Source organism: Empidonax traillii, unplaced genomic scaffold, assembly GCF_003031625.1.
Source record: "Empidonax traillii isolate 1590-97213 ecotype Southwest subspecies unplaced genomic scaffold, ASM303162v1 scaffold1649:size159791, whole genome shotgun sequence".
Taxonomy (NCBI): domain Eukaryota; kingdom Metazoa; phylum Chordata; class Aves; order Passeriformes; family Tyrannidae; genus Empidonax; species Empidonax traillii.
Genome location: NW_020956842.1, coordinates 118,979 through 143,619, shown reverse-complemented (window position 1 = coordinate 143,619; position 24,641 = coordinate 118,979). Strand labels below are relative to the sequence as shown.

Genomic DNA, 24,641 nt, shown 5'->3' with positions numbered 1-24,641 from the left:
CCAGGGAACGCCCTCAGAACTCCCAGAAATGTGACAGTTTGGGCATGTTTGGGATAGAATTCCCCAGCACTGACCCCACCCTGAGTGTTCTCAGACTGCACTGTAGAGATGCTTCCACTCCTTCACCTCCTCCCTCAACCTGGGTGTGATTTTGGCAATTCCAAGCCCAGCCAAACACCGGGATGGCAAACACAGGGACATTTCATCCTCCCCAGGACCGGTTCCTTGGGAAGCTGATCCGAGCTGTGGACTGACCCAAAGCTCCCACCCCCTGTCTCACACCTCCACACTGCTCCCCTCTGGTGCCCTGCTTCTGGGAGCGGGGACGGTGTTTTGGGGCACCAGGATGTGCAGGAACCTACAGGACTCCTCAGGTCAGCTGACAGGATGTGTTTTCCTTCCACGTGGTCCTTGAAGCGGCGCCGGGCCTCTTCCAACGTTGCCTTGTGCCCGGCTTTTCCCAGTTTTCCCAAGACCAGACCCCTCAGGAGGGCGTCCAGGTGACCTAAGGGTGAGGAGGAGGGAAAAAATGTAATTATTGGGAGGCACAGTTGAGTCCAGGCCTTTTCTCCCTCTCCTTGGTGGGGAATACATTGATTTTTTTTTTTTTTCCACAGCAAGAGGGTCAGGAGAAGAAAATTCCAGCCCGAATACAACTTGTGAGTCTGAAATCTGAGTTAAGTCAGGAATTTTAACCATTTTACCTACACCAGGGCTGACCAGGACATGCACATACATGGTTTTCCATCCCTGCAATCCCAGGATTTTCCTGCACTCCAGCAAAATCAAGCAGAGAATTTTTACCAGGTACAGAAAGGTTTTAACTCGTGCATAACAGAAGGATCTTCTGAGGGGGGTTCTGTGTCTGGTTTTAAGTATAAAAACACCCCTTGAGTGCCTCCTTTTCCTCCCTTCTCTCCCCTTTCCCAAATTCCTGATGGCTCATTTAGAGTTCTCCAAAATCGTTACTGTCTTTCACAGCAGAAATTTCCTTCAAAATTTTGAATTACTGACATTAAATTTCCAAACCCAGCACTGGATTTCACAACAGAATTTCCCCCCCCAAAATCCCGACTCATGGCCACAGGAGTTTTGCAGAGCCCCCCCAGGATCCAGAGCAGAAGTTTCCTACCCTCTCCAGGTTTGGGGTCCCATCCCAGTCTCTCCCCTATGGGGGAGAAGACGTCTTTCACGAACACCTGGATCTCCTCGTGGAAGTCTGTGTGGGACAGGAGGGTGGAGAGGATGCCCAGGTTACAGCTCAGGTCGCTCCACACGGTGTAATTGGGCTCGTTCACAAAAGCCTCCATGACTTTGAGAACCTCTACAGTGCTAATGATTCCAGCTCGGGCCTGGCAGGGGAGAAACACACGGAGTCATCTCATTTGCAGGCAGAGTGAAGGCACTGAGCAGCTCACTGTTTGATTCATTCATTGCTTGTCACTTGTTTATAATAAATAATACCTGTACCATCTAATACTATTGATGATAATATTTATCATTATTTATTAGAAATATCACTGTTGATATTTATCACAAATAGTGATAATTCTAATAAATAATGTTTGTAATAAGTAATACTAATGATAAATAATATTGGTAATTAGTATTGGTAATAAATATTAATAACAATATTAATAATAAATAAAAATAAGCACGTGCACCAACCCCAAAGGCATTTTGCCTGTAAAAACTGCCATAAACCCCCCCAATTTCTGCAGTTTTTATCGGACTTACCAGAGAGAAGAGATCATTCTGCAGGCCCAGCCTGTCCACAGGGGGTAGGGAGAGGTCTTTGATGGCTGGGATTAAACTCTCCAGCATGTCCGGGCTGTACTGGGTGCGGTAAAACCCCACCGTGCCCAGGTTGAGCTGCAAAGGACCAAAACCAGCCCAAAATTACAAGGAGGGAATGGATCAGGTGATGCTTTTTAATGGTTTGGACCACTGGAAATGTCCCCAGGCCTTGCAGGTCACACAAGTGAATCGTTATCATTTAAATGAAAAATTAAAAACATGATAAGGGAGGGGAAAAAAAAAAAAATCAAGATTTCAAAGGAGAAAAGGACAGGGAGAGAAGAGGGAGCTCCCCTAGCAGCTCCTACAAGAGGCCCAGCCACTGCTGCCTTCCAGTTTTTAAATTCTCTCTCAGGTTTTAAACTCTCAGTTTTTAAATTCTCTCTCATTTTTAAGGTCTCTCCCAGTCTGTCTCTCAGATTTTAAATTTTCTTCCAGTTTCTAAACTGCCCTTTTTAAATTCCCTCTGTTTCTGAATTCCTTCCCAGTTTTTAAACCCCCTCCCAGGTTTTAAACCCCCTGTGGCTCCAGCAGAGCTCAGCAGTGGCTTTTTCTCACTTGCACATTGGCCTGGCAGTGGCCACCAGAAATCCTTCCCACTAAGGAAAGATAAACAGGACTATTTTTTGCTCAGGATGGACTTGAATTAAACTCTGGTTGCCCTGGGAGACCAAAAAAGCCACCACATCTCCACTCCAAAGCTGCCTCTGATTGCCCAGGCTTGGATTCCTAAAAAGTCCCAGTTTACATTGTCTGGAGTAGTTCTGGAAGGGAAAAGGGCTCCACTAAGGAAGTGTCCAGAGAGGAGCCAAAAATCCAACAGCAGCACAGAGAGGCCCTTCCAGAAGAAACACAAGAGTCCAAGGGGAAGGAATAAAAGAAAAAAAAAAAAGGGGAAATGAAATGCAAGGGAACATTCCAGTGGCTCCAAACTCACCCCCAGCCGTGCCCTCCCTCACGAGGACTCACCTTCACCCACTGGTCTGCTTTGGTGTCTTTCAAAACCACAGTGAGCTCTGGTTTGTCCATCAGGATCTGCATTTTGGCACAGGTGGGGTCATCACTTGTGCAAATACTTATGGGCACCATCCACATGGGGAAATCCTCCCCTGGAAGGAGAAAGGGTGGAAAGGAAGGAGGAAGAACACACACAACTGTGAGAAACAAGCTGTTCAAAGAGGCCCCAGCTGCAGGTTCAGCACTGGCTGCTTCAGTGCAGGAGCAGCAGGGATTGCTCTGATCCTGCTCATCTCACCAGTATATGGTCCACTGGCACAGAATTTCTTCTGGACTAACTTCAACACTCTGTCATCTTCTTGCTGAAGACAAAAAGGGAAGAGAAAGAGAGAAAGGAATGAGTAGAATGTCTAATGTCAGCTTCTGTTATCACCAGGTGTGCCCCCTGTCTAACGGGGTAACTGGGATCCTCCTCCAGAAACAGGAGCTACCTGAGGATTCACCCCAAAGCACAAATCCCTGCTCCTGTCGGAACACACATGCCCTGATTCCCAGCTGAATTTGCTCCCAGTGATCCTCCCTCACCCTGCAATCTTGTGGAATAAGCATAACTGAAGTGGAATGAGAAGCAGGGCGAGCTGAGGCAGAGCCTCCCTCCCCCAGCACACGTTTCACACACACAGAGCAACTTCCAACGTCACAAACTCCAGGGATCCAGGGAGTTCCTGGGACAACTCCCCATGGATTTGGAGCAGATTCCTCCAGGGAGCTGCACCCCCCTCCCTTCAGAGCCAGAACTGTCACCACACAAAGCGAGCCCTGCCTTGATCAGAGAGGGTGTTTAGATCAGTGCATGCCCCAAATCCGACCCTAAACCACAGCCCAGGGCAAAGCTGCTACTCTGGGGTGACCCCAAAGGTTGGATTTACCTGCTCAGCTTCCACGTAAATGAGCGGGAATCCCATTTGTTTGGTCCACGTGTTCATCACAGCAGCAATGGGTTTGCCACTGGCTTTTTCCAGGCTTTCCCAGAGATCCTCTGCAGGAGAAAGGTCTGGCTCAGGACCCCCAGAGTCTGGGTGGGTCAGGATTTATTAAGGGCACGATAGGGGAGGGTGGGCTCTTACTCCAGTTTGTGTTCATGCTTTGGGTTGTGTTTGTATTGAATTGTAACACAGGAGAGGCAAGAAAAAGGAAATAGTTTAAACCACTCAGGGGGGAGAGGGGGGACAAACAGCTTCTTTACTACTGAAAAATAAAGCAATCAGTACACACGCTGTGAAAAAATACCTTAAAAATAACGTTAACTATTCAGATAGCACCACCTTTTCCTTTAGTTTTTTTTTTTTTTATATATTATGTCAAAATTGCTGAGCAAACACCACGGGCTGACAGAGCTTGATGTTCCACTTCCACATTTCTGCCTGATCCACGGAAAGGTTTAAGCAAAGAACGTGCTGGGGGGATGTTGGACAAGACTTTGACCTGTTTAACCACACACACGATCAATAACTGCAGAAGGAAGCTTGCAAAAGGCTCACTTGGCAAAGCACAGGCTCTGTTTCTAAATTCCATGACTGTGCAAAGGTGGTGAAGGGTAAACCAGCCCTTTCACGTCACCTCAGCCACTCAGAAAACCCCTGGGGATGCTGAACCCTGGCTGTGCAGGGGCATGAAACTGGAAACAAGCCAGTTATTTCCTGGCATTTCAGCTATCTCAGGTGGAAAAACAGCTGTTTAAAGATTCATCCCTTCAGCACTGCAGGGCTGGATCCAGAAATCCCCGTTTTTTCCCCAAGCCCACCGTGACCCCCAGTTACCTGTGGCAGCGTTTTTCTGCTGGAATTTGGTCAGGTACAAATTCATGCCTTTCCGGAAATCCTGGGAACACACAAGGGGACAGGTCATGGCACCTCCCTCTGTGCTGTGCTGATGCCCAGGAATCAGCCAGGGAATCCCACAGTCCTGCAGTTCCTTCCACAGCCCCCCCCTTATCTCATTTCTCATGGGTTAATTCAAACAAACCGGGAGGATTTTTCAAAACACAGAATGCCCAGATTCAAAATGTTGTTGTTGCTGTTAAAACACAGCATTTTTAAACTGCAAAAAGAGATCCCCACCCAGGTGGCTCTTCCAGCCCAGCCCCCTTTACCTCGTCCCCGATGTAGTCGTGCAGCATCCGGATCACAGAGGCTCCCTTGCTGTAGGAAATGGCATCAAAGATTTCATCCACCTCGGAGGGGTGGCCCACACTGACCTGTGGGGGACAGGAGAACTCTCATGAGAGGGACTGCAGCTGCCAAAACGCTGAATTCTGCTTGCTGTGGTGTCTGGGAGGTGGCTTTTCTCCCAAGGAAGGCACGTGCACATCCAGCACAGGATCGCCTCGGTGGATCTCTGCACCCAGGTAATTAAACTGACCTAGATATGGCTGGGCTGAAAAGTTAAACACACTTTAAGTCAGGTTTTGGTGTTGAACCTAATAGACTTGGGGTTCTTCTTCCAACCCTTTGGTTCAACACTTACCCCAAAGCCATAAAACCAGCGGAAATTGTTCAGTCCAGGGACAGTGAACACAACATGGGGTGTAAAATCACTCTAAAATGACCTGCTGCACAAAGCAAGATCATTTCCCAACATTTACTGCATCAAACACTTCTTGTGCCAACAGAACACTTGATCTCTAGGAATTAGAAGGGAGTTTTCTTTGTGCAGTAGAAGGAGAAGGAAAGGAGAAGGGAAGGAGAGGAAACCACCTCCCTCCAGTGTAACCACAACTCCAGAGTTCCCTCTGTGGCAGGAATGACTACAAAGTTCCCTTTTTAATTACCAGGAAAAGTCTTGCCCACAGAAATAAAAAATAAAAGAGGCTAATAAAAAAGAGGGAGGGAGGGAGGGAGGAAGCAGGACTCACTTCAATGGGGTGGCTGTTGTCTAAGGCATCGAGCTCCTGGGCCCGTGTGTAGTCAGCAGACACGAACTGGGTCCAGATGTCGTACTCTGGGAAGCAGTGATCCACACACAGGTACTCAATCCACGAGGCAAAGCCCTCATTCAGCCACAGGTGGGTCCACCATTCCTGGGAGGGCGAAAGGAAGGCCAGAATCCCATTGAGAAGCGATCAGTTTGCAGCAAAATAAAACGAAGTTTGCGGGTTTAACTCGGCGAGAGGCGTCGCTTGTGAGCACAAATTCACCTCCAAAGAACCATCGGGGCAAGAGGAGCCACCAGCACCCAACAGCTGCCTTCCCACTGGGATTTAGGGACTCTGCATGGAGGAGAAATTCCCAGAGCCTGGCCTAGAGGTCAGAGCAGAGCCATGGAACAGCCTGGAGCTGCAGGGTCAGGAGGCAGCACAGCTGAGGGGACACAGCAGGGTCCCTGCCCCAAACTGGGGCACACTCAGCTAGTCTGGGTTTTTTTTCCCCCTTACATAAAGGAGAAAAACCTCAAGAAATATTCTAAATCATGGAAAACCTGAAGGCTGGTGAACAGTTCCAAAAGTTGTTCCTGCCCAGCCAAAAGTGGGATTTGTGGGGTGTTTTTTTTTAGGGTAAGAATGGGACAGTGACATTTTAAAATTCTGCCTTCCACTTGAATATCAACATTTCATATTAATAGTTCATATCTGAGTGAAGTAGGGAAGGTAAGGAAAAAGGCTGCGGATACTGAGGAAGGAAACACCCTTTTCCATGGCTCCAGCACACCTGGAATTCTTCTTATTCATCAGAAAAAACCTGGGATATTGTGCTGGCCAGAAGTGGCAAAGCAAAGCAGAGATGCTGCTGAGGATTTCTGCTCCGGGCCCCTCATTAGAGAGGAGGGAAAGCTGATTTTTCATGGAATGAACTAACACTGGAATGTCTTTTCCTATTTCAGGGCTGCATCACAGGAGAGAAGATGTTAATAACCAGCAGGAGAAAGCTCTTACAGAAAACTTTGGGAGAGCTAGAGCTTGGAAAGGAAAAGAAAGAGCTGATTTAATGTAAATTTTAGAGGGTTTTGGGACCTTTCTCAGCCTTTTTGCCCCCAGCTCTCGACAGGTTTGTGGTCAGTAATGGAGTGTGAGCATTTGCTGGCATCCCCCAGTGTGTCACAGGATGCTGGCTCTCCCTGCTTCCAGCTGTTCAGCTCCACTAAAAGCTAAAAATACATCATCTCAGCTCTGCTTTTCCCTGCAAACACTGTGCTGCTCTCACATGGAAGCTGCCCCAACCAGGAATGGGCCTGGAGAAGTCTCCCAAACTCTGCTTTTTAATGAATATTAAAATAACTACTAAAATTCATATTTAACACTGTTCCCCCCCCCTATCCACTCACAGTTTAAACAGTGAAGATTTAGGGCTCCAAACCCCGAATTTTTTTCACCCAACACTAATTTCTTACAACACAAAGAACTTCAGAGCCTGTGAAATATCTGGATTGGAGAATCTGTCTGCAGGGATTTGGAAAAAGGAATGTCAGGTCCCATTCCCAGAGGGAACTGAAGCAATAAATGTTTTTAGCAGTAAATGGAATTTCTTTCCAGATTTTCACTCCTGCTGCCTCCCTTGTGGTTTCATCCCCACAAAAATGAGGTAAATTCCAAACCCTTCAGGCACTGGCTCCAGATTTATCCCAAGGAATTCCACAGGAGTTACTCCTGAGCAACTCTTCAGCTCCAGAGCTGGGAGGAAAACACCGGAACGCCGCAAAAAGACCTGGGAATTTAGGAATAAAGGGGTAACAAAGCACATACCATGGTCACAAGGTTTCCAAACCACTGGTGAGCGAGTTCATGGCCCACAACCAGAGCCACCCACTGGCGAGATGAAGAGCAGGAGTTTTTGGGGTCGATGAGCAGAGCTGTCTCCCTGTGGAGGAGAGAGAGAGGCAACTGAGCAAGGGGTGGGACGAGCCCAGGGGGAAGAACACAGTCAAGAGTAGGTTAAATCACCTAAATAAGCTAAAAAGTGATCAGCACAACTGGAAAAAAAATTTTAAAAAAACACCAAAAAAAACCACCAAAAAAACCACCCCAAAAGCTACTTCAGTGTAGACATTTGGGAAGTTCCACAGCTCTTGGAATGCTTTGGAGCAGGAATTCCTTATGGCATGCAAGAAGACAAGTGGAAAAAGCCAGGCAGGAGTAAAAAGTTCATCCTTTATTTATCAGCCAGCTCACCTACATAATCTAAGAACCCTCAGCTGCAGGAGGGCTGCACAGCCCTCCCTGCCTCCTCCCTCATTCCCAAAGGAATTCTGGCTCTTCCAAGATGGCTCACACAAGGTTCTCCACTTGTGCTCCCTGAACCAGGCACAAACCTTCCCCTGGCACCCCCCCTGCCACCGGCAGGGCTTGGGGGCTCTGTTAAAAACCCCTGGAATGCTGTAATTCCAGGGAAAACACCTCAGCTGGTGCCTCCCAGAGGGACAGAGCCAACCCAAACTCAGCATAAGAGGGGGGGAAAATTAACAGCACCTTCAAGAAAAGCTTCCAAAAATTCCCCTCATCCAGGATAAATAACACGTTTTGTCTTTTTTTTTCTTCACAGGGAGCAAAATATCAGATTTCATCAGAAATGCAATGAGAAGACAAACGGATCTGAAACCTGGGCTCGAATTTCCGTGTGGATTTTTCAGGCCAAATCAAAAGCTGAGCAGAAGGAATTGAAACTATTTCAGGATTTCAGGTCCAAAGCTTTCAGGTTGTTTCAAAATGCAGGGAAATGGTCGTGACAGCGAGCACAGAAAATGGAATAATATCAAGCCAGAGAACAAAAGCTTGTTCAGAAGGAGGGAAAAAAAAATTTAAAAAAATCCAACTGAAAAGGAAGGCAAGTTAATATTTTTGATTTGCTCCTCTCCACACGGTTACTCTCTGCTTGTTAAATTTACCAAAGTAAAATAAGAAACTCTCCCAGCTGTGTCAAGTGAGTTTTACAGGGGGGGAAAAAAAGGGGCCAGGAAAGTTTTCCTGCAGAAACAGGCAGTGCTGCCAGACACTCAAAAACCTCACACCCTTGGACAGCACCTGCAAGAGCTGGTTTTTGCCTTCCTAAGCTGTTCAGTGCCACCAAAATTACCCAAAGGTAAGCAAGGATTGAAGGTATTTGCTCTTGTCTCATTTGGGATGACACCCAGTAATTACAGCTCCCTAAAACTAATCCAGTTATTCCAAGAATTAGTGAACAAAGAGGGGGAAAGACAGTATTTTAACAGCATACCTATAAGTAACAAGGCCCCAGTTCTCCATGGCACCTTTATAAAATAAATACAAAGGTTTATTGATATTGATACACACCTCTTCCTAAACGTTTAAAATTCAAATTAAATACAGTTCATCAATAAAGTGAGTTACTTTACCAGCAGCAAAGTCTGCAATAGCTATGAGATCAATTTTAGGAAGAGGGTAAGGAACATTGAAGTAGTCCTTATAAAAAGGCAGAGTTTTAGCAGCAACCTGTAAGAAATAAGAGGAGAAATGTCCTGTTAACTTGGAACTTGGGGAAACTTGAGAATTTCTGAAAGCAGCACAAAGATTTCTTCCAGAAGCCCCACTCCCAGCTCCCAGAGCACAATGGTTTGGAAGACTCCCCATCCCTGTTTTCTCCCAGGCTGTTGCCACCCTCCAGGACTTCTCATCATCTTCGGGCCCAAGTCGACATCAGAGAACCAGAACCTCATCAGAACTTCATCAGAACTTCAAGCCAGGACTTCATCAGAGAATCAGCAAGTCAGAACTAAATCAGTTGAGTTAAACCATGTGTTCTGGTCATTAGAGGCACTGGTTTAGTGCACAATTGAAATCCTCTTCAATAGCAAGCTCAGTGTTTTTGAGCCACCACAGCAAATCAGAACTGAGTTAAACCTCATGTTTTGGTGACTGTAACTGTTGGTTTGTCCACAGCTGAAATTCTGGTTAACATCAAACTCCTTCCCTTTGAGCCATTAAAGCAAATCAGAACTGAATAAAACCTATGTTTTGGTGACTACAGACAATGATTTGCCCACAGCTGAAATTCTGTTTAATATCGAGTTCAAGCTTTTTGAGTCATTAAAGCAAATCACAACTGAGTTAAAAACCCTTGTTTTGGTGACTGTAGATGTTGGTTCGCCCACAGCTGAAATTCTGTTTAATATCAAGCTCAATCTCTTCAAGACATTAAAGCAAACCAGAACTGAGCCAAAACCTGTGTTTTGGTGACTACAGACAATGATTTGCCCACAGCTGAAATTCTGTTTAATATCGAGTTCAGGCTTTTTGAGTCACTAAAGCAAATCACAACCGAGTTCAAACCTGAGTTGTGGTCATGACAGACATTGGTCCACAGCTGAAATTCTGTTTAATATCAAGCTCAGTCTCTCAATCTCTTCAAGCCATCACAGCAAATCAGAAGCGACTCAAGCCCCGTGTTCTGGTCACTGCAGACCCCGGCGTGCCCACAGCTGAGATCCTGGTTAACGCGGAGCTCAGCCTCTTCGAGCCACCGAAAAACCACCCACAAACCCCGGGGATTCGGCTGACAGACCAGAGGAGAGGCACGTCCAGGGATCCCTGCAGGACCCCCGAGAGCTCATTTACCTCCAGCGCAAACTTTCCTTGCTCGGCCTTGCCCACGGGCGTGTAGACCCGCACCAGGACGCCGTCCTGCGACCGCGCCTCCACGAAGTCGTACTCGCCCACCACGAAGGCCACGAGGTACGTGGACATCACGGGGGTCCTGGCGAACTTCACCTCCACCAGGTTCTCGTCGTCCGGGTAGGGCTTCCTGTCCACCACGTTCTGGGGAGATATTGTGTATTGTAAATAGGGGTTATATGTAAGTTATATCCCCTGATTCCCAAAGCGTCTGTCCTTCAAAAGCAGCGCCGCTCCCATCCCAGGGCGGCTCCAGCTTTTACTGAAACACAAACCTTGGCTTGAAACAGAAACCCTGTGGTCAAGGCCAGCCCAGACTTTACAGGTAACTCTCAATGTTAGTTAAAAAAAAAAAAAAAAAAAAAAAAAAGGTCTATTTTTAAATTGACTTTTTTCCAGCACCATCATCTAAAAGTATGTGCAGGCAGCACGCTAAAAATGCCCATTTTGTGACAGAGGTACTTCTGCTTCCACATTTTACCCCAGTTCTGGACAGAAACTCTGCAGAGCAGAAAACTCACTGATTTATCTCGAGTGCTTCTGGGTAACACACAAAGGGCTTTTCCCCAGTCACTCTTCATCAACCAGCACGTGGCCTGACATATGCCAAGATTTATTATTTATTATATATATTATTTAGATATATTATTTTATATATATTTCACACATATTATAAATACTTTTTTTTTTCTTTTTTTTTAAAACCACCAGGGTTGTCCAACCTGTTCGGGTTTTGTGCATCTGACACCAATTATCACCTTGTTTCAAAGCTCTCTGCATTTATTGCTCCCTAGCAATAGCAAGGCAGCCTGTATTCCTAACTCTGTCACCAGGACACGTTATTAATTATCGATCAAGCAGCTGGTGCTATCACAGCTTTATTTAAAACACTGTTTATTTGCACATCAAGGACTCACCATATTTGACAAAGCTACTCTGTCTTTAGGAACCACCAAAGAAATATCAAATGTTGCCTTAATTGCAGGTTCATCCCAGCAAGGGAAAGCTCTGCGAGCATCAGTAGCCTGAAAAGAGAGCATTAAATGAATAAATCACGGGAGATTGTGGCAGCAAAACACACAAATTCAGCTTATTTTACAGCGAGAAGTGGGTGAATCACGGTGTGGTCTCCTCACTGACACTCCTGACCTCCGCATTAGAGCATTTTATTCTTATTTCACCCTCGGCTTGAAAAAATAAAAGCAGCTGAAAAGGCCTCTGTGCTCTGATGGAATTGTACAGTCTGAGGAAAATTTAGCAGAGTCATGAGAGGAGCAAAGCTCAGTCATGTGAAAGCTCCGAGGGCACCCAGGCGTTCACAGGCCCTGCACACACGACCACCTATTTACACTCCCCCCAGCCGCTCCCCAAACGCTCTGCTGTGGCAGGGGGGCACTGCCTGGTTTTAATAAGCAGCAGAGGAGTGTGCAGGGGCAATGTGGGATCATTTTGGCCTGGGTTTATGTAACAGGGATGGGCCGTGGCGGGCGTTTGGGGTGGCAGGGAGGCACCGAGATCGGGGCACAGAGTCCTGCTAAGGGGGGACTGAAGTGCCCCACAAAAGAAGGTTTGACAGAGGCAGCTGAGCACGTCTGAGCCACGAGCTGCTCCTGAACGCTGCATGTACAGGATGCATCCCACACCAGCACCATCCCTGCCCGGGGGAATCATCCCGAATTTCCTGACCTGGAGGCCACAGTGCGGAGGTTGATTTTTAGTGTTACCCACACCGGGAGCAAGAAGTAAAACAAACCACAGGGGTTTTTGAAATTCAGCCAGAGGGGAGAGATGAAGATGGGGAAAAAAAACTGTCTTTGCCTCTGCCAAGCATAAATCCTACTGAAAAGCAGCAGTGCAGGCCGTACCTCGAACTGAGTGACAGCAGCGTAGCGGGTGTCTCCGGTGGGGGTGGTGTATTTACTCCGGTAAAAACCTTTCATTTTATCATTCAGCTCCCCTACAAAGTCTATCTTTAGTGTCCCTGTCCCTGCAACACAAACAGAGGGGGTTGTTGGTACTTGATTGTGCCAAACAGAGCATGGATTTGGTCTGGACCTCCAGGCCCCTTCAGCTCCTCTCCATCCCCTCTGTGCCTCCCACAAACCCTCCACTGACCCCAAACAAACTCCACAAAAGCCAAGCCAGGCTCTCCACAGGTTTTTAGGATTGACCAGAGGCTGCTGCAGGGCTCATTCCCAACTTCTAAACACAAAGCACAACCAGGAGAGACCAACCTTAAGCCATTCCCAAAGTCTGATCCTCTAATCCTCACTTTAAAGTTGGCACAAATATAGGATGTAAGTAATAATGGCATCCTGTGGAATCCACTACAAAGCCAGGATGGGGCTGTGGCAGTGCTCAAGCTCATAAGTCAATTAGTCTCAGGATTTGTTCTGCCCTTGATGTCTCAGTGCAAAAGGGGAAACCTGAGCCTGCCCAGAGCAGCAGCCAAGATCCCATAGAACCAAACATTCCTGCTTGATCATCCCAGAATTTCCTATTTGCATTTCTCCAGATGAAATAAAACTGCTTTATTTAAACTGGGGAGCTGTTTCAACCCACGGGCTCCTCAGAGCGAGGAGCTGCAGCAGTTTCAGAAGAAACAACAGTGAGGAAAATCCTGCTTCCAGGAGCTCAGGAGGAATAACAGGAACAGCTCCTGCCTCCCAAGAGCAGGGAAATAATCAGAGCCACCCCAGGTGCTGGAAGCAAACATCACCATCAGTGACATGACATCTCCCAGTGCAGAGGCTCCCCAAGTGACCTGTGGTGGGCAGACCCCACACCCACCCTCGGGACCCTCAGGGAGGGCAGAGGTGTCCCACTCCAGCTTTTCCAAGTGCAAACCCCTCAAAGGCAAGGCTGATGGCAGCAGGAAGCAGGGGAATAGCTCCTACCTTTCTGCAGGGTACTGGGAAAGGAGAGAGTAACCTTTTCATCCTCGTTTTGGTAGTTGAACCCCGTGGCGTGAACCTCTGGAACAGAAAACATTTCCTTGGTCAGAGGGAGCCCCAGAGAGGGTTTTGTACTCAGGAACATTTAGATTAGAATAATAAAACATTTAAAATTCACTGAATCAGCTGAACCCAACATGCTGCAGCTACTGAACAAATCAAGAGAGATTCTGAATAATCCATAATTCAATGTGAGGAAGCAAAGGAACACCCTCATGCTCAGAATTCCAGGGCAGGGAAAGCTTCTGCCAAGCCCAGGAATGAAAGCTGAGCTGATAAATGATAAACCTGCAGTAAGAGCAGTATCTGGACACCAGGAATGCTGGGAACAGCTGCCACAATCCTGACAAATGGTGAACTAGTGCACCAAAATTCCCCTCAATATTAAACACTTCCATCAGTGCAGCAGGACTCTTAATAATTATCCCAAACAAGATGCTTAGGATTTATTTACCCAATTTGTGGCTCTCACTTTGAAAAGCACATTAATCTCCACAGCAGGAGGTGGTGGGGGGGGGGTCCTTGGATTTAACCACAGAGAAAAACACGGTGTTGGTTTTATTTAAAAAGGGGCTTGAGAAGCAGAGCCCACCTTGGAGTTGCTGTCCTGCTCAGCAAAGGTATCCCAAGTCCCCCCGAAAATGAAGCAGTTTGGTATTTACACAGCACTGGAACTATTTGTGGATGCAAACATCCAAACTATGAGGCCAAGCTGGAGACACAGGGGGAGGGAATCTCCTCAGGAATCAAAGTGTCCTGAAGCTCCTCAGAGCCAGGAGAGAGCACCTGGAGTTGTTTCCTCCTTCCTACTTCAGGCCCCACTTGCTGCCTCCGACATGATGTGGACCTATGATCCTTCAGCCAAAAAAAACCCTGGAACAGCTCCACAGGACCTCACTGTGCAAGTTCTGCTCCCTGTGTCATTCAACCACTGCAAAAACCCTGGAGAAATTATCTTTAAGAACCTTAAATCTGCTCCAAAGCAAGTGAGAAATGGTTTCTGCAGCACCATCCTCCACTTTTCCTCCTAAAAGGAAAACTTGCCACTCAACCGACTTCCTGAAGGACAAAGCTGCTTTGCAACAGCAATTTCAGCCACAAAAGGACTTGTTTTCCACACTCAGGTATCACTGCAAGCATCCAGGTGTTGGGTTTCAGCCTCAGCACACTCCAGGGTGTTCAGCCGAGCTGCTCCACGAGCGACAAAAGGAACTGGAAACCTGCTTTTATTGTTCTAAAATTTCAAGTGTGATTTCAGCCTGAACCCCCTGCTCACAGAGCACATCAGTGCAGGAACTGCATGAATGAATTAGCCTTAAGTACAGGTTTCACAGAGCTCTGCTCAGGGTTTAATCTGAGCCAACCGCCGCGCTGGGCTGCAGGACACGGAAAGGCTCAAACCACACAGAAAGAGCTGCAGAAAACACAGTGCAGGAACAAATGCAGGGGAAAACAATCCTTCCCAGGGCCAGGCAGAAGAACTTCAGACTCCTGATCCGCGCTGAGGAGTTCCAAGATCTTGAAAATCAACCATAAAGAGGGATGAGATGGAGCACTGAAAGCAGAATCCAGGCCGAGGACACCCAACTGCCAGCGAGCAGTGGGAAAAGAGCACCACAAAGATGGGTCTGCCTTTTCCTCTTCTCACTCTGGGGGTACCGAGGCAGCAAATAAGAGCTGGAGGAAGATTTTCAGGAGAACAGTCCTGATGGACAAGGTGTTAATCTGAATTAACAGCAGCAGAGAGGAGCTGGCGGTTGCTGACTCCATCCTTCAGATCCCAGGAATTTTGACCCCGAGTCCACCAGACAACAAACCTGTTGTTCTGCAGCAGCACGTGGGTGCCCTGGGTCAGAGGGAAGGGCTGGCTGGGTTCCTGCTGGGAAGCTGTCAGCCTGGAGGGATCCTGCTGCTGCTGGACAAGCTGCAGGTTGTGGTCAGAGGGTGAGTGAACACCTGAGAGAGGCTGGATAAGGATCAGCTCAGGAATGCAGCAACACTTCCCCCTCCCCGTGGATTTTGAAAGGACCACAGCAAACCATAAACATTTTTTTTTTTATCTTTTTACAACGATCTGATCCCGGAGACAAACACCAGCAGGGCTTCAGGAGCAGAGTTCCAGCCTCCTGAAACTGAGGAGTGCAGAGGAATGTGTGTTATGTGCAGCTTCTGCCAAAGGTTGACAATGGATATCAAGTTTCCCCCTCCTCCTCTCCCAAATGTGAAGTGCTCTGAAGTGTGTTTGAATTTGCAGATCCGCTGCTTTATGAGCTTTTTAACCTGCACCAGGAAGGACAGAGCTGAACATCAGCACGGTCAGAAGATGAAGACCTTCAGGGTTTTCTAACTCCAAGCAGCTCCTCCAATATCAAATCCCAAAGCAACAGAACATAAATGAAAGATTCAAAGCTGCATTTTTTTTGTTGTTGTTGTTTAAACTGACTACCCAGTGCCAATAATTTAATCCAGAGCAAAAGAACCATGGAAAACCATCAACAATACTTTTTGTTCGAGTTTAAGAGGACTGCTTCTAACAAAGATGTGATTGCAGCAAAGGGCTGTGTGAATTCCTACCAGTGGAATACAAAAGCTCCTGAAGAGAACAGCCCAGTTTTGGCAGCCTACAAGCTTTGGAGAGTTTGGCACTGCAAGGTTGCAAGTTAATCACTAGCACATTAGTACACAGTCTGGGCTGAGCTGCATGAGAAAATCAAAAGCTGCTGCTCCATGGTTGTTGTTTTTTTTTTTGGGGGGGGGATTAAAAAATTTAAAAGAGTCTAAAAAATTGCATCCCAGAACTTGGAGCACTGCACTTCAAACTCTACACCAGCTTTTGGAATAAATGACAGGCCTGCCACAGAGCACTCCCTGCAGCTGCACAGTAACCAGGGGGACCCCTGGATTAATGATCCCCATTCCTGTGCTCTGCCACTTCCACACGTGGCTCCCAGCCAAGGGCTTCAACCAAAGTCAGATCTGGACTCCAGGCCAAGACAAGAGATGGAATTTTTTCAAGTGGCCCTCGATCCATGGCATGGAGGAGTCCCAGGCAGTTAAGGTGTGGTGGCTTTAATGAACCTGCACTGCCAGGGCAGCTGCAGGGGCTGGGAGCACTCTGGCTTCTCTCTTGCAAATTAAACCACTCGCTCAAACCATCCCTGTGCTGACCCAGCATTCCCTGTCCTGCAATTCCCAGAACTCTAATGCTTCCACGCCCTTTCCATGAGATTCAAACTGTAAAATCCTAAAACGTTCAGGAATATTCCCGTGCATCAGACGTTCCCAGGCCAAGGTAGCTCAGCCCTCCTTAAAAACCTGCATTGAGTGCTCTCCAGGGAAAAAAGGGATGAAGGGGAGATTTTCCTACAACAAACAAACACTCACCACTGCTTTAAACAACTCCAGACTGCACCAGGCAGCAACTGCAGTCGGGTTTGCCACCTGGCCCCAGGTGGGAGTTCACATTCCCATTCCCTTCCTTCCACTGGAATTCACTCCCAGGGAGCAGGAAGGTGATCTGCCTGCGAGCTGCCTCTTGGTGCTCCCCTCGTAGGGGCAGTTTCCTGATCCACTTGGCTGCTCAGCAGGGCCAGCAGGAACGCCAGGGGAGGGGAGGGAGAGAGGACAGGCACAGCTCAGACACACCATTGCTCAGCTCTCCCTGAGTACTGCTGGTTTTGGGGGTTTTTTAAACACCAGCTCTGGTGTAACCAGCACCCTGCAGTGGGAAGGGAAAGGCCAAAATAATGAGTTCTGGCCTTAAAGCCTCTTAAAGGTTGAAGTACAACCCAAAGTTGTACTTTGGGTTATTATTCCTGCTAAACAAACATCACCCCTGCTGCCTGCGATTTCCTACGTGGAGCTGCCAACTGCTCCCCTTCCAAGCACCTCTAAAACCAAAAAGCTGCTTTAGATCCCCCCCTCCCAGAACCTGAGGGGATTCCAAGCCAAAGACAACCAAACTCACTCCCTCCATCACAATTTCACAGCTGCCTGAAGGGAGAGACTCACAGGAAGCTCCAACTCCTTCGCATTCAGCGAGTCTGAAACTCAATCCCTTCAAACTCAACTTGCTTGGGAATGTCTCTGCAGTTCCTCATTCAGCCGAGCCAAGCCAGCCATCTGGCCACAGGCAGTGCAGCACGTGCACACCTAAAAGCCAGAGATGCACCAGAAATGCTAAAAAACAGCTTTTGGAAAAAAAAAAAAAACACAAACATGAAAAACCAAGCCAATCCCAATGACTCCTTAGAATCAGTGGGAGGAGCGGCTCCAGCAACGGAAAACTCGGTGTTTGGAGCAGCTTTGTTCCATTACAGAATTCCTGGCACACTCAGAGCAAATCCACAACCCCCACTTAGCAAATCCCTGCACCAGTTTGATGATGAAACAGGATTTTTTCTGCTCCCAAGTCCTGAGTAATCAATCCCCTCCCTGGTCTGCCACTCGCTGTCGCTCGATGGGGGATTACGCAGCAAAATTCTTTAGTCTGACTTTAAAGCTGCAGATCCTCCCTCGGCTTCCCGACAAATATTGGGCAATAATCTGATTTCCCTGCAAATCTGCATTAAAATTCCAAAGGCCAAGTCCTACCCTCTGCTGTATCCATCTTTGAAAGGTGAACAAGGGGGCAAGGAGCCCACTCGGGATTAGTAAGAATTACTAGGAAAGTAACCAACTGCTCTGCACAAAAATCAACGGATCACCTCCTGAAACAAAGGACAGGGATCTTTCTCCCACAGCTGCTTTTTGGGACAGAACCACACTTGAAAGGAGATAACTGACTGATTATCTTTTATCTTTTCTCACACTGCAGACAAGGCTGAGACAAATTCTCCCCCACTGAGACACAGAACCAAGAGGTAACAATTCTCCACCAGAGAAGAATTTTAAAGGAGATTTAAAGAAGAGCTTTAAATGAGAGGACCCCTCCAAACTTCTCCCTCCTTTCCACACACACTCTCCAGGCAGCTGGCAGCAGGCTCACCTAAAAGGGATCCAATCCCAAGGAAGGGGTTGATATTCCTGTGGCTTCCCTGGACTACATTTCACCCTGGGTTTTTGAGAGCAGTTATACAATTACCACCCCAAAGCTGGGCACAATAGGAGCATTAGTGAGACTGACTCGAGCTCTATCAACAGGTGCCAGCGAACACTGAGCCAATTCCATGCAGTTTTCCTTCCCAAGCCATTGCACTGCTTGGCACCTTCCCAACCCCAGGGCCAGGTTTTAACCCCGTGAAGCCTGAGGAGAATTACAGTGACCCTGCAGCAAAGCTACACCTGGAGCACTTATGGTACCACGGCTTGAGAGGGCCAGAGAGCTGCACTCAAACTCCTGGGTGTCCTGGGGGTTATCCAAAAAAAAGAAAAACACCACAGAATGAAGGAATTTAAGCCAAACAAACTCGATTCCAGCACCCTTTGGTTTAAGTCTCTGTTTGGGCCTGTGCTCTGCTCTTACTACCACTGGTTATGTCCTCGTTCCTCAGGATGAGGAACAGCTCCAGGAGACCTTGGCAACACCCTGCTCCCAACCAGCTCTGTGTGAAAGGCACTGGAGAGCCAGGGAACAACCTGGAGCACGTAGGGAACAGCTCTCCAGGCTCTCCCTGTGGGAATGGGGTGGCCCAGCTCCAGGCTCCTCAGTCATTGCCTTCCCTCTGGCTGTGGCGGCACTTCCTGCGCTGAGCTCGGCTTTTCCAAACACACCCTCCTCCAGCGCTGCTTCCTCGGGCCATTTCCTCAGCCCTGCTGCACCCAAACAGCCCTCTGGCTGCTCTGATATTACCTCAAAAATAACAGGAGAAGAACCCATCTAAATGCAAAGACTTGCTGTGCATACTCCCCTTAGAATCCCAGGGTGGTCTGGGGTGGAAGGGACCTTAAAGCCCACCCATGGACCAGGTGTTGCTCCAAGCCCTGTCCAACCTGGCCACTTGCCACGTCCAAACCCATCAGCCATGGGATAACATCACTGCAACAGAACTGGAATTATCCCTACAAAATCCACCCCAGAAATCCATGTTTCTTTTCTTCTTTAAGTGCCCAAACACAGCCCTTCTCTCCAGCTTGCATAAACTTTGAACCCAGCCAAAGGAACACCTTCCTGCTCTCCATCATCAAGATCATCCCACTAATCCACAGCCTTGGTAAACCACAACAAAGTGCTCCGTGACATCATTGTGGAGTTTTCCTTGTGGAAAGGGACATTTTCCCTGTGGAAAGGGAAGCTCTGCAGAGCCCTTTGTTCTCTGGAGGGCTTCAGAAACCACTGGACCAAAGAGCTACTGGGCTTGAAAAAGCAAATGCTCCAGGAAAAAAAAAACAGGAAGGCTTTGATCCCTGTTAGAACATCACTGTTTCACGGAGCTTATTTTGCACACCTCCTTCATTTCGTGCTTCAACTGCCCAAACCCTTTCTGTGCTGGCTGAACTCCTCAAAATATAATTGGGGAAGTCAAGGACTACACCTGAGTGTTACCACAGGCACTGCTGCTTCCATTTCCCCAGGAACTTCCAGCCTCCCACTGGGCTGGATCCCAATCCTTGTCTCCTCCACACAACCACCTTTTTCCCTGTTGTCCTACGTCCTGCTAAGTGACAATTAAGTGTCTCCTGTACTTTCCAAACCCTTCCCCATGGATATTTCCTAGTGCAGGGCATCATCTACTGTCAATATTCCCAAATCCACAGGTACAGATCACATTCTTACACACCTAATATAAAGATAAATAATAGTGTCAAACCAGCCCAACGTCCTTTGCCCACAACCCTCAGGCACAGCGGAGCAGAACAAACGTCCCTGGCTCGTTCCCCACCATGGGAACACTTTGTTTAATAAATACTGCCGAAGGTTTACACTTTCTGACAAACACAGCTCCCAGTGCATCTCCCCAGCTCCTGCAGGGGTGTCTCCCATTGAGGCTTCGTGGAGGTCTGAGGGAACTTCTCTACCACCCCGCAAATGGCAGCGGGGAAAGCGAGCGTGGAAGCGAGATAAGGAATTCTGAGCTTATCAAACGTTATGTAATTAGGGAATCAGGGCTGCTGGCAGCAGCTCCCGGAACGCCGGGAACGGATCCTCGTCCCTACCTTCGTCCCCTTCCGGTGCGTAGGAAGCCGTGATGATGTCGATGTCGGCGCAGTTCATCACGATTTGGTTGGTTGCATTTTTCACCTGGAAGAGAAATTCCGTGAGCAGCAGGAAGAAGAGTTCCCCGAGGAAGGCGTCCCCCCCCTCCCACCCATCTCCAGAAGGCCTCCAGGAGGTGGGGTTTGGTGGTTGGGAGCGCTGAGCCGGGAGGGGACGCGCGCGCCCGATCCGCGTTCAGCCACGCCAGGCCTACTTATCACGCTGTGGATTATTGAAGAGAACCAACTGCCGGGTGAAAACGGGTCTGAGAGCCTGACAATAGAGCCCTTGTACACGCCTGGGAGTCCAAGAGCAATAAAATAATGGATGGAGAGCCCGTCAGCCTCCTCTGGAGATGATCTGTGGGAGACCAGAGCAAAACCCTGGGGTGGGAGATGAGCAGAAACACAACCTCTGTGGGTGCTCGACACTGTGAGCACTTCCGAGGTTAAAAACATCTGCCAGGAGATTCTCCTTCCCGTTTTCCTGCGAGCTTCCCTTCTGCCAGCTCTTGGCTCCACACGCTCTGCTTTATTTACCAAGTGCCAGCTCCCGGCGTAGGAATAAACTGTGGGGCTGTGCCAGCTTTCTGTTTGAATGCAGAGGAATTCAAATTAAATATGAATTAATTACAAAGGGGTAAAATATTTGGGAGTTAAAGTGGGAATTATTTAGAAACTGATGGCTGAAACCACTAGAATGATCACAGTGGATGGAGTTGGGGAGCCTGATAGTCCTGGATATGATTTCGAGCAGTTCTTTAAATAAAGGAGTAAAAATTCCTGTAACAGCCAACCAGATTTAACATGGGCACGAAGAAACTGCTTCCTACCCTGGAAGGAAGTCGGTTCCTCAGAGCACAAGGACTTCAAACCTTTTCTTTTCCTTCACTGTTACAACCTTACAATGCCCATTAACACCCGGATCCATCATTCCAGGTATCCGTGTCTGAACAGGGCAGGAACCAACTGGAACTGCCCCCAGCTCTGGGGTCCCAGCACAGCAGGGACATGGAGTGAATCCAGGGGAGACTTGAGTAAATCCAAGGGAGGCAACATCCAGAGGGATGGAGCAGCTCTGCTGGGAGGAAAGGCTGGGAAAATTGGGATTGTTCAGCCTGGAGAAGAGAAGTTTTGGGAAGACCTACCTGACTGTGGCCTTGCAGGACCTGAAAGGAACTTACAGGAAAGGGGGAGAGAGACTATTTACGAGGGTCTGGAGTGACAGGACAAGGGGGAATGGCTTCCCACTGCCAGAGGGCAGGGTTAGATGGGATACTGGGAAGAAATCCTTCCCTGGGAGGGTGGGGAGGCCCTGGCACAGTTTGCACAGAGAAGCTGTGGCTGCCCCATCCCTGGGAGAGTCCAAGGCCAGGTTGGACAGGGCTTGGAGCAAGCTGATCTAGTGGAGGGTGTTCCTGCGTGGAACTGGATGGTCCCAAAGGTCCCTTCCAGCCCAAAGCACTCCAGGATTCTCCTGGCAGTGGGAGCTGCTCTGCCCATGTGGAAGTGCTCCGTGTGCCCAGCCCAGCTCACCCTGCTGGCATCCCCATGGAAACTGCTCTGGGGCAGGTACAGCCCCAATAAAAGGCTCAGGTGGCCCAGGTGAGGCAGACACTTCTCCCTCTGCCATCAGGGCCCGGGATCTGGGCGAGGAGGAGCCGGAAGCAGATATTCCGTGCGGAGCTGCTCTGCCCAGGAACGGCCCCTTAGTCACCTGGGACATAAAAACCAGATTCCAGTCTAGTCACTGATAAGGAGGCTTAAGAAATTTAAATGTGTAACTTAATAGGTGTTCCCACATCCATCTGTGAGGCAAAGGGCTCCCACCGGCTCTTCCAGGGAGATCCAGCCCCACACACCAACCTGACCAGGAGCTCCTTTCTAACCTCAGACATCAACCTTGCTCCTGAAGGAAACCCCTCTGGCTCATTCCCAGCCATGGAATTGTTTGATTTCCTAAATAAAGGTTTAAAGGTGTAATTATTAGTGCATCATTCCAAGCCCTGCAGTGGGGTCACGTTGCCTCTTTATGGAATTAAACCAAATGAACCCAACCTGGTTCTGAACGCAAAGCACAAAATGAGCAACTGCAACAGCTCAGGTGACAGAGAGTAGATTTGATGCTTCTAGCAAAGATTTATAACCTGAAATCTTCTTTTTTTTTTCCAACTCTTTGCCCACAAAACTGAACAACTGCAACGCTCCCTCGAGCGCAGAATCGGAGCCCAACAGTTTTTATCACAACGTTAGGGTTTGGGGTTTTTCAAGGTCCTCTAAAACACAGAAAAATCAGAATGAGAAAAGCTTTTTATGAATGTCTAGAGACCTTTATTCAATCTATAAATCCAAATCTCTCTGGATTCAGAGTTCAAGATGCATTAAGAGCTGTCCAAATTGCAGACAATGTGAGTTTAACAATAGGCTTGATCTTTAAAAAACAGCCTCTTCCGAGGACACAACTTTCAGTGGAGCATTGTGCCTGCAAAATAAGAAAGTTTAGGTTTAAGCAGAGGCAATTCAGGGGCTCCTTGGAAAGAAAAATCACCTCTTTTTAGATTTTTTTTTTTTTTCTAACTTCCTACCAATATCAAGCCAGTTTTACACGAGTGCAACAACCAGGAAACACTGAAAGGGACCAAAGGAACCAGCAGGCTAAAAAAACCCACGTTTATCCTCCACCTCCCAAAAAGCCACGTGTGAAACCCATGGTGCAGGCAGGAATTCCGACAGTGGGGTGCCCAGCACCTTCTGAGGCTCCCAGGATTTAGTCCAAAGGGGAAAATGAGTTCTCCTGTTGCCACACAGGCTCCAGCACGAGCCTCCTCCCTCTGATCCACTAAAGCCCTGAAGTACAGACACACCTGCGAGAACAAAAACAGGACCAGAACCCGCCCAACATACTTAACTTATGACCATCTGATGTCACAAGAACCTCCAGCTTTAACGACTGCAGACACCAGGGACAGCCTGGAAATGAGTCCGTGGGTTTTGCTGGAAGTGATGCCTCAAAACTGCTTTTCTGCCCATTCCTGCTAAGGGCACATTCCAGACAGATATTCTGCCCGTGGAGGGATTTTCGTGGATGAAATCGTATCAAGGGGCAAAAAAAAAAAAAAAAAAAAAAAAAAAAAAAAAAAAAAAAAAAAAAAAAAAAAAAAAAAAAAAAAGGATCTTTCTGCATAAGGAATAAGCAATTAGCCAGGTGAACATGTGGGACTGTCACCCTGCTTCACCTTGCTCTGGAGTATAATCAGAGTGCTCTTCAGCAAGGAGAGGTTAATCAAGGCAAGAGCAAGATCCAAATGCCCACAACGAGCAGTTCTGCACAGGGCTGACACTGAAAAATCAGATGAACCAAGGGAGATATCTGAAATAAAGGAATATAAACCTCTGGCTTTCGATGAAACTCTAGTAAATTAATCAGAATTCCAATAGTTGTTGAGGTCAGCCAGACAAGAGACACCACAGGGAAGGAAAATCCCACCCAACAGGAGGTAACAGCTGAAGTTCCCCCCTTGAAGTTTTCCAAGGTAACATCATTTGATGGCAGAAGAGCTAAAAATGTTGATTCTTTGGCTCTGCCAAACAGGACTCGAAGAGTTTCATCCAGGTAGGAAAAGGGTTTGATGGAAAAACCTTCTTGGGACATCAGGAACAAGGACTTGAATGGCTACAGTGGAATGCCAGCCTACCTGAAACACAGGATGAGGTACATCCAGAGAGACCTCCCACAGCCAAAACTAATTCTCCAGAGCCATAAATATGACAGATAATTCAAATCTTCTCACACAGCCCTTTTCTAAAAGCAGCATTGTAACAAGCGTGTGTGTTTTTAGCAATTTACTCTCTAAAAATAGACCACTAAAATTACCTCGGTTGTGTTCTAGGGCGTTATCTGTTCAAGAATTCAAACCTGAGAGAAGGGATTTATTAATCTGCATCTCCAGCAAATTTCTGGGAGCCAAGGGGTAAAATGAGCAACGCCGGGACTGATTGGCCCGCTGGAAAAAATTCCCCTCATTCCAAAAAGCATCCAGCCCCTGTGTGGCTCTCACACGTGGTGTAGAGGTGTCAAATTCACACAGCCAAGTCAATCCCTTTGTACGTGAGCACTGCAGCCTCCCAGCCTTAGGAATTACAGGGCTGGAAGAGCCCTTCTGGGGGGGGGGGGGGGG

The 24,641-nt window shown here is 47.9% G+C and overlaps 2 protein-coding genes across 2 annotated transcripts in view; both read right to left on the bottom strand.

Annotated features, from left to right (window-relative positions):
• Positions 1-24,641, bottom strand: part of LOC114070654 (puromycin-sensitive aminopeptidase) — a 51,218-nt gene that overhangs the window by 5,403 nt on the left and 21,174 nt on the right. Inside the window, exons 3-19 of the mRNA XM_027908182.1 lie at positions 20,425-20,516; positions 13,273-13,350; positions 12,241-12,362; positions 11,293-11,400; positions 10,319-10,519; positions 9,100-9,196; positions 8,961-8,994; positions 7,493-7,607; positions 5,669-5,833; positions 4,907-5,011; positions 4,575-4,635; positions 3,684-3,793; positions 3,053-3,116; positions 2,767-2,906; positions 1,738-1,872; positions 1,133-1,352; positions 363-505 (exon numbers count right to left, since the gene is read on the bottom strand). Coding sequence (XP_027763983.1) covers positions 363-505; positions 1,133-1,352; positions 1,738-1,872; positions 2,767-2,906; positions 3,053-3,116; positions 3,684-3,793; positions 4,575-4,635; positions 4,907-5,011; positions 5,669-5,833; positions 7,493-7,607; positions 8,961-8,994; positions 9,100-9,196; positions 10,319-10,519; positions 11,293-11,400; positions 12,241-12,362; positions 13,273-13,350; positions 20,425-20,482 — 1,956 coding nt within the window. The 5' untranslated portion in view covers positions 20,483-20,516. The remainder of the gene's footprint in view (positions 1-362; positions 506-1,132; positions 1,353-1,737; positions 1,873-2,766; positions 2,907-3,052; positions 3,117-3,683; positions 3,794-4,574; positions 4,636-4,906; positions 5,012-5,668; positions 5,834-7,492; positions 7,608-8,960; positions 8,995-9,099; positions 9,197-10,318; positions 10,520-11,292; positions 11,401-12,240; positions 12,363-13,272; positions 13,351-20,424; positions 20,517-24,641) is intronic.
• The window catches only part of GPR179 (G protein-coupled receptor 179), a 32,553-nt gene continuing 30,691 nt past the window's right edge, over positions 22,780-24,641 (bottom strand). Inside the window, exon 16 of the mRNA XM_027908185.1 lies at positions 22,780-22,945. The gene's annotated coding sequence lies outside the window, so the exon portion shown is untranslated. The remainder of the gene's footprint in view (positions 22,946-24,641) is intronic.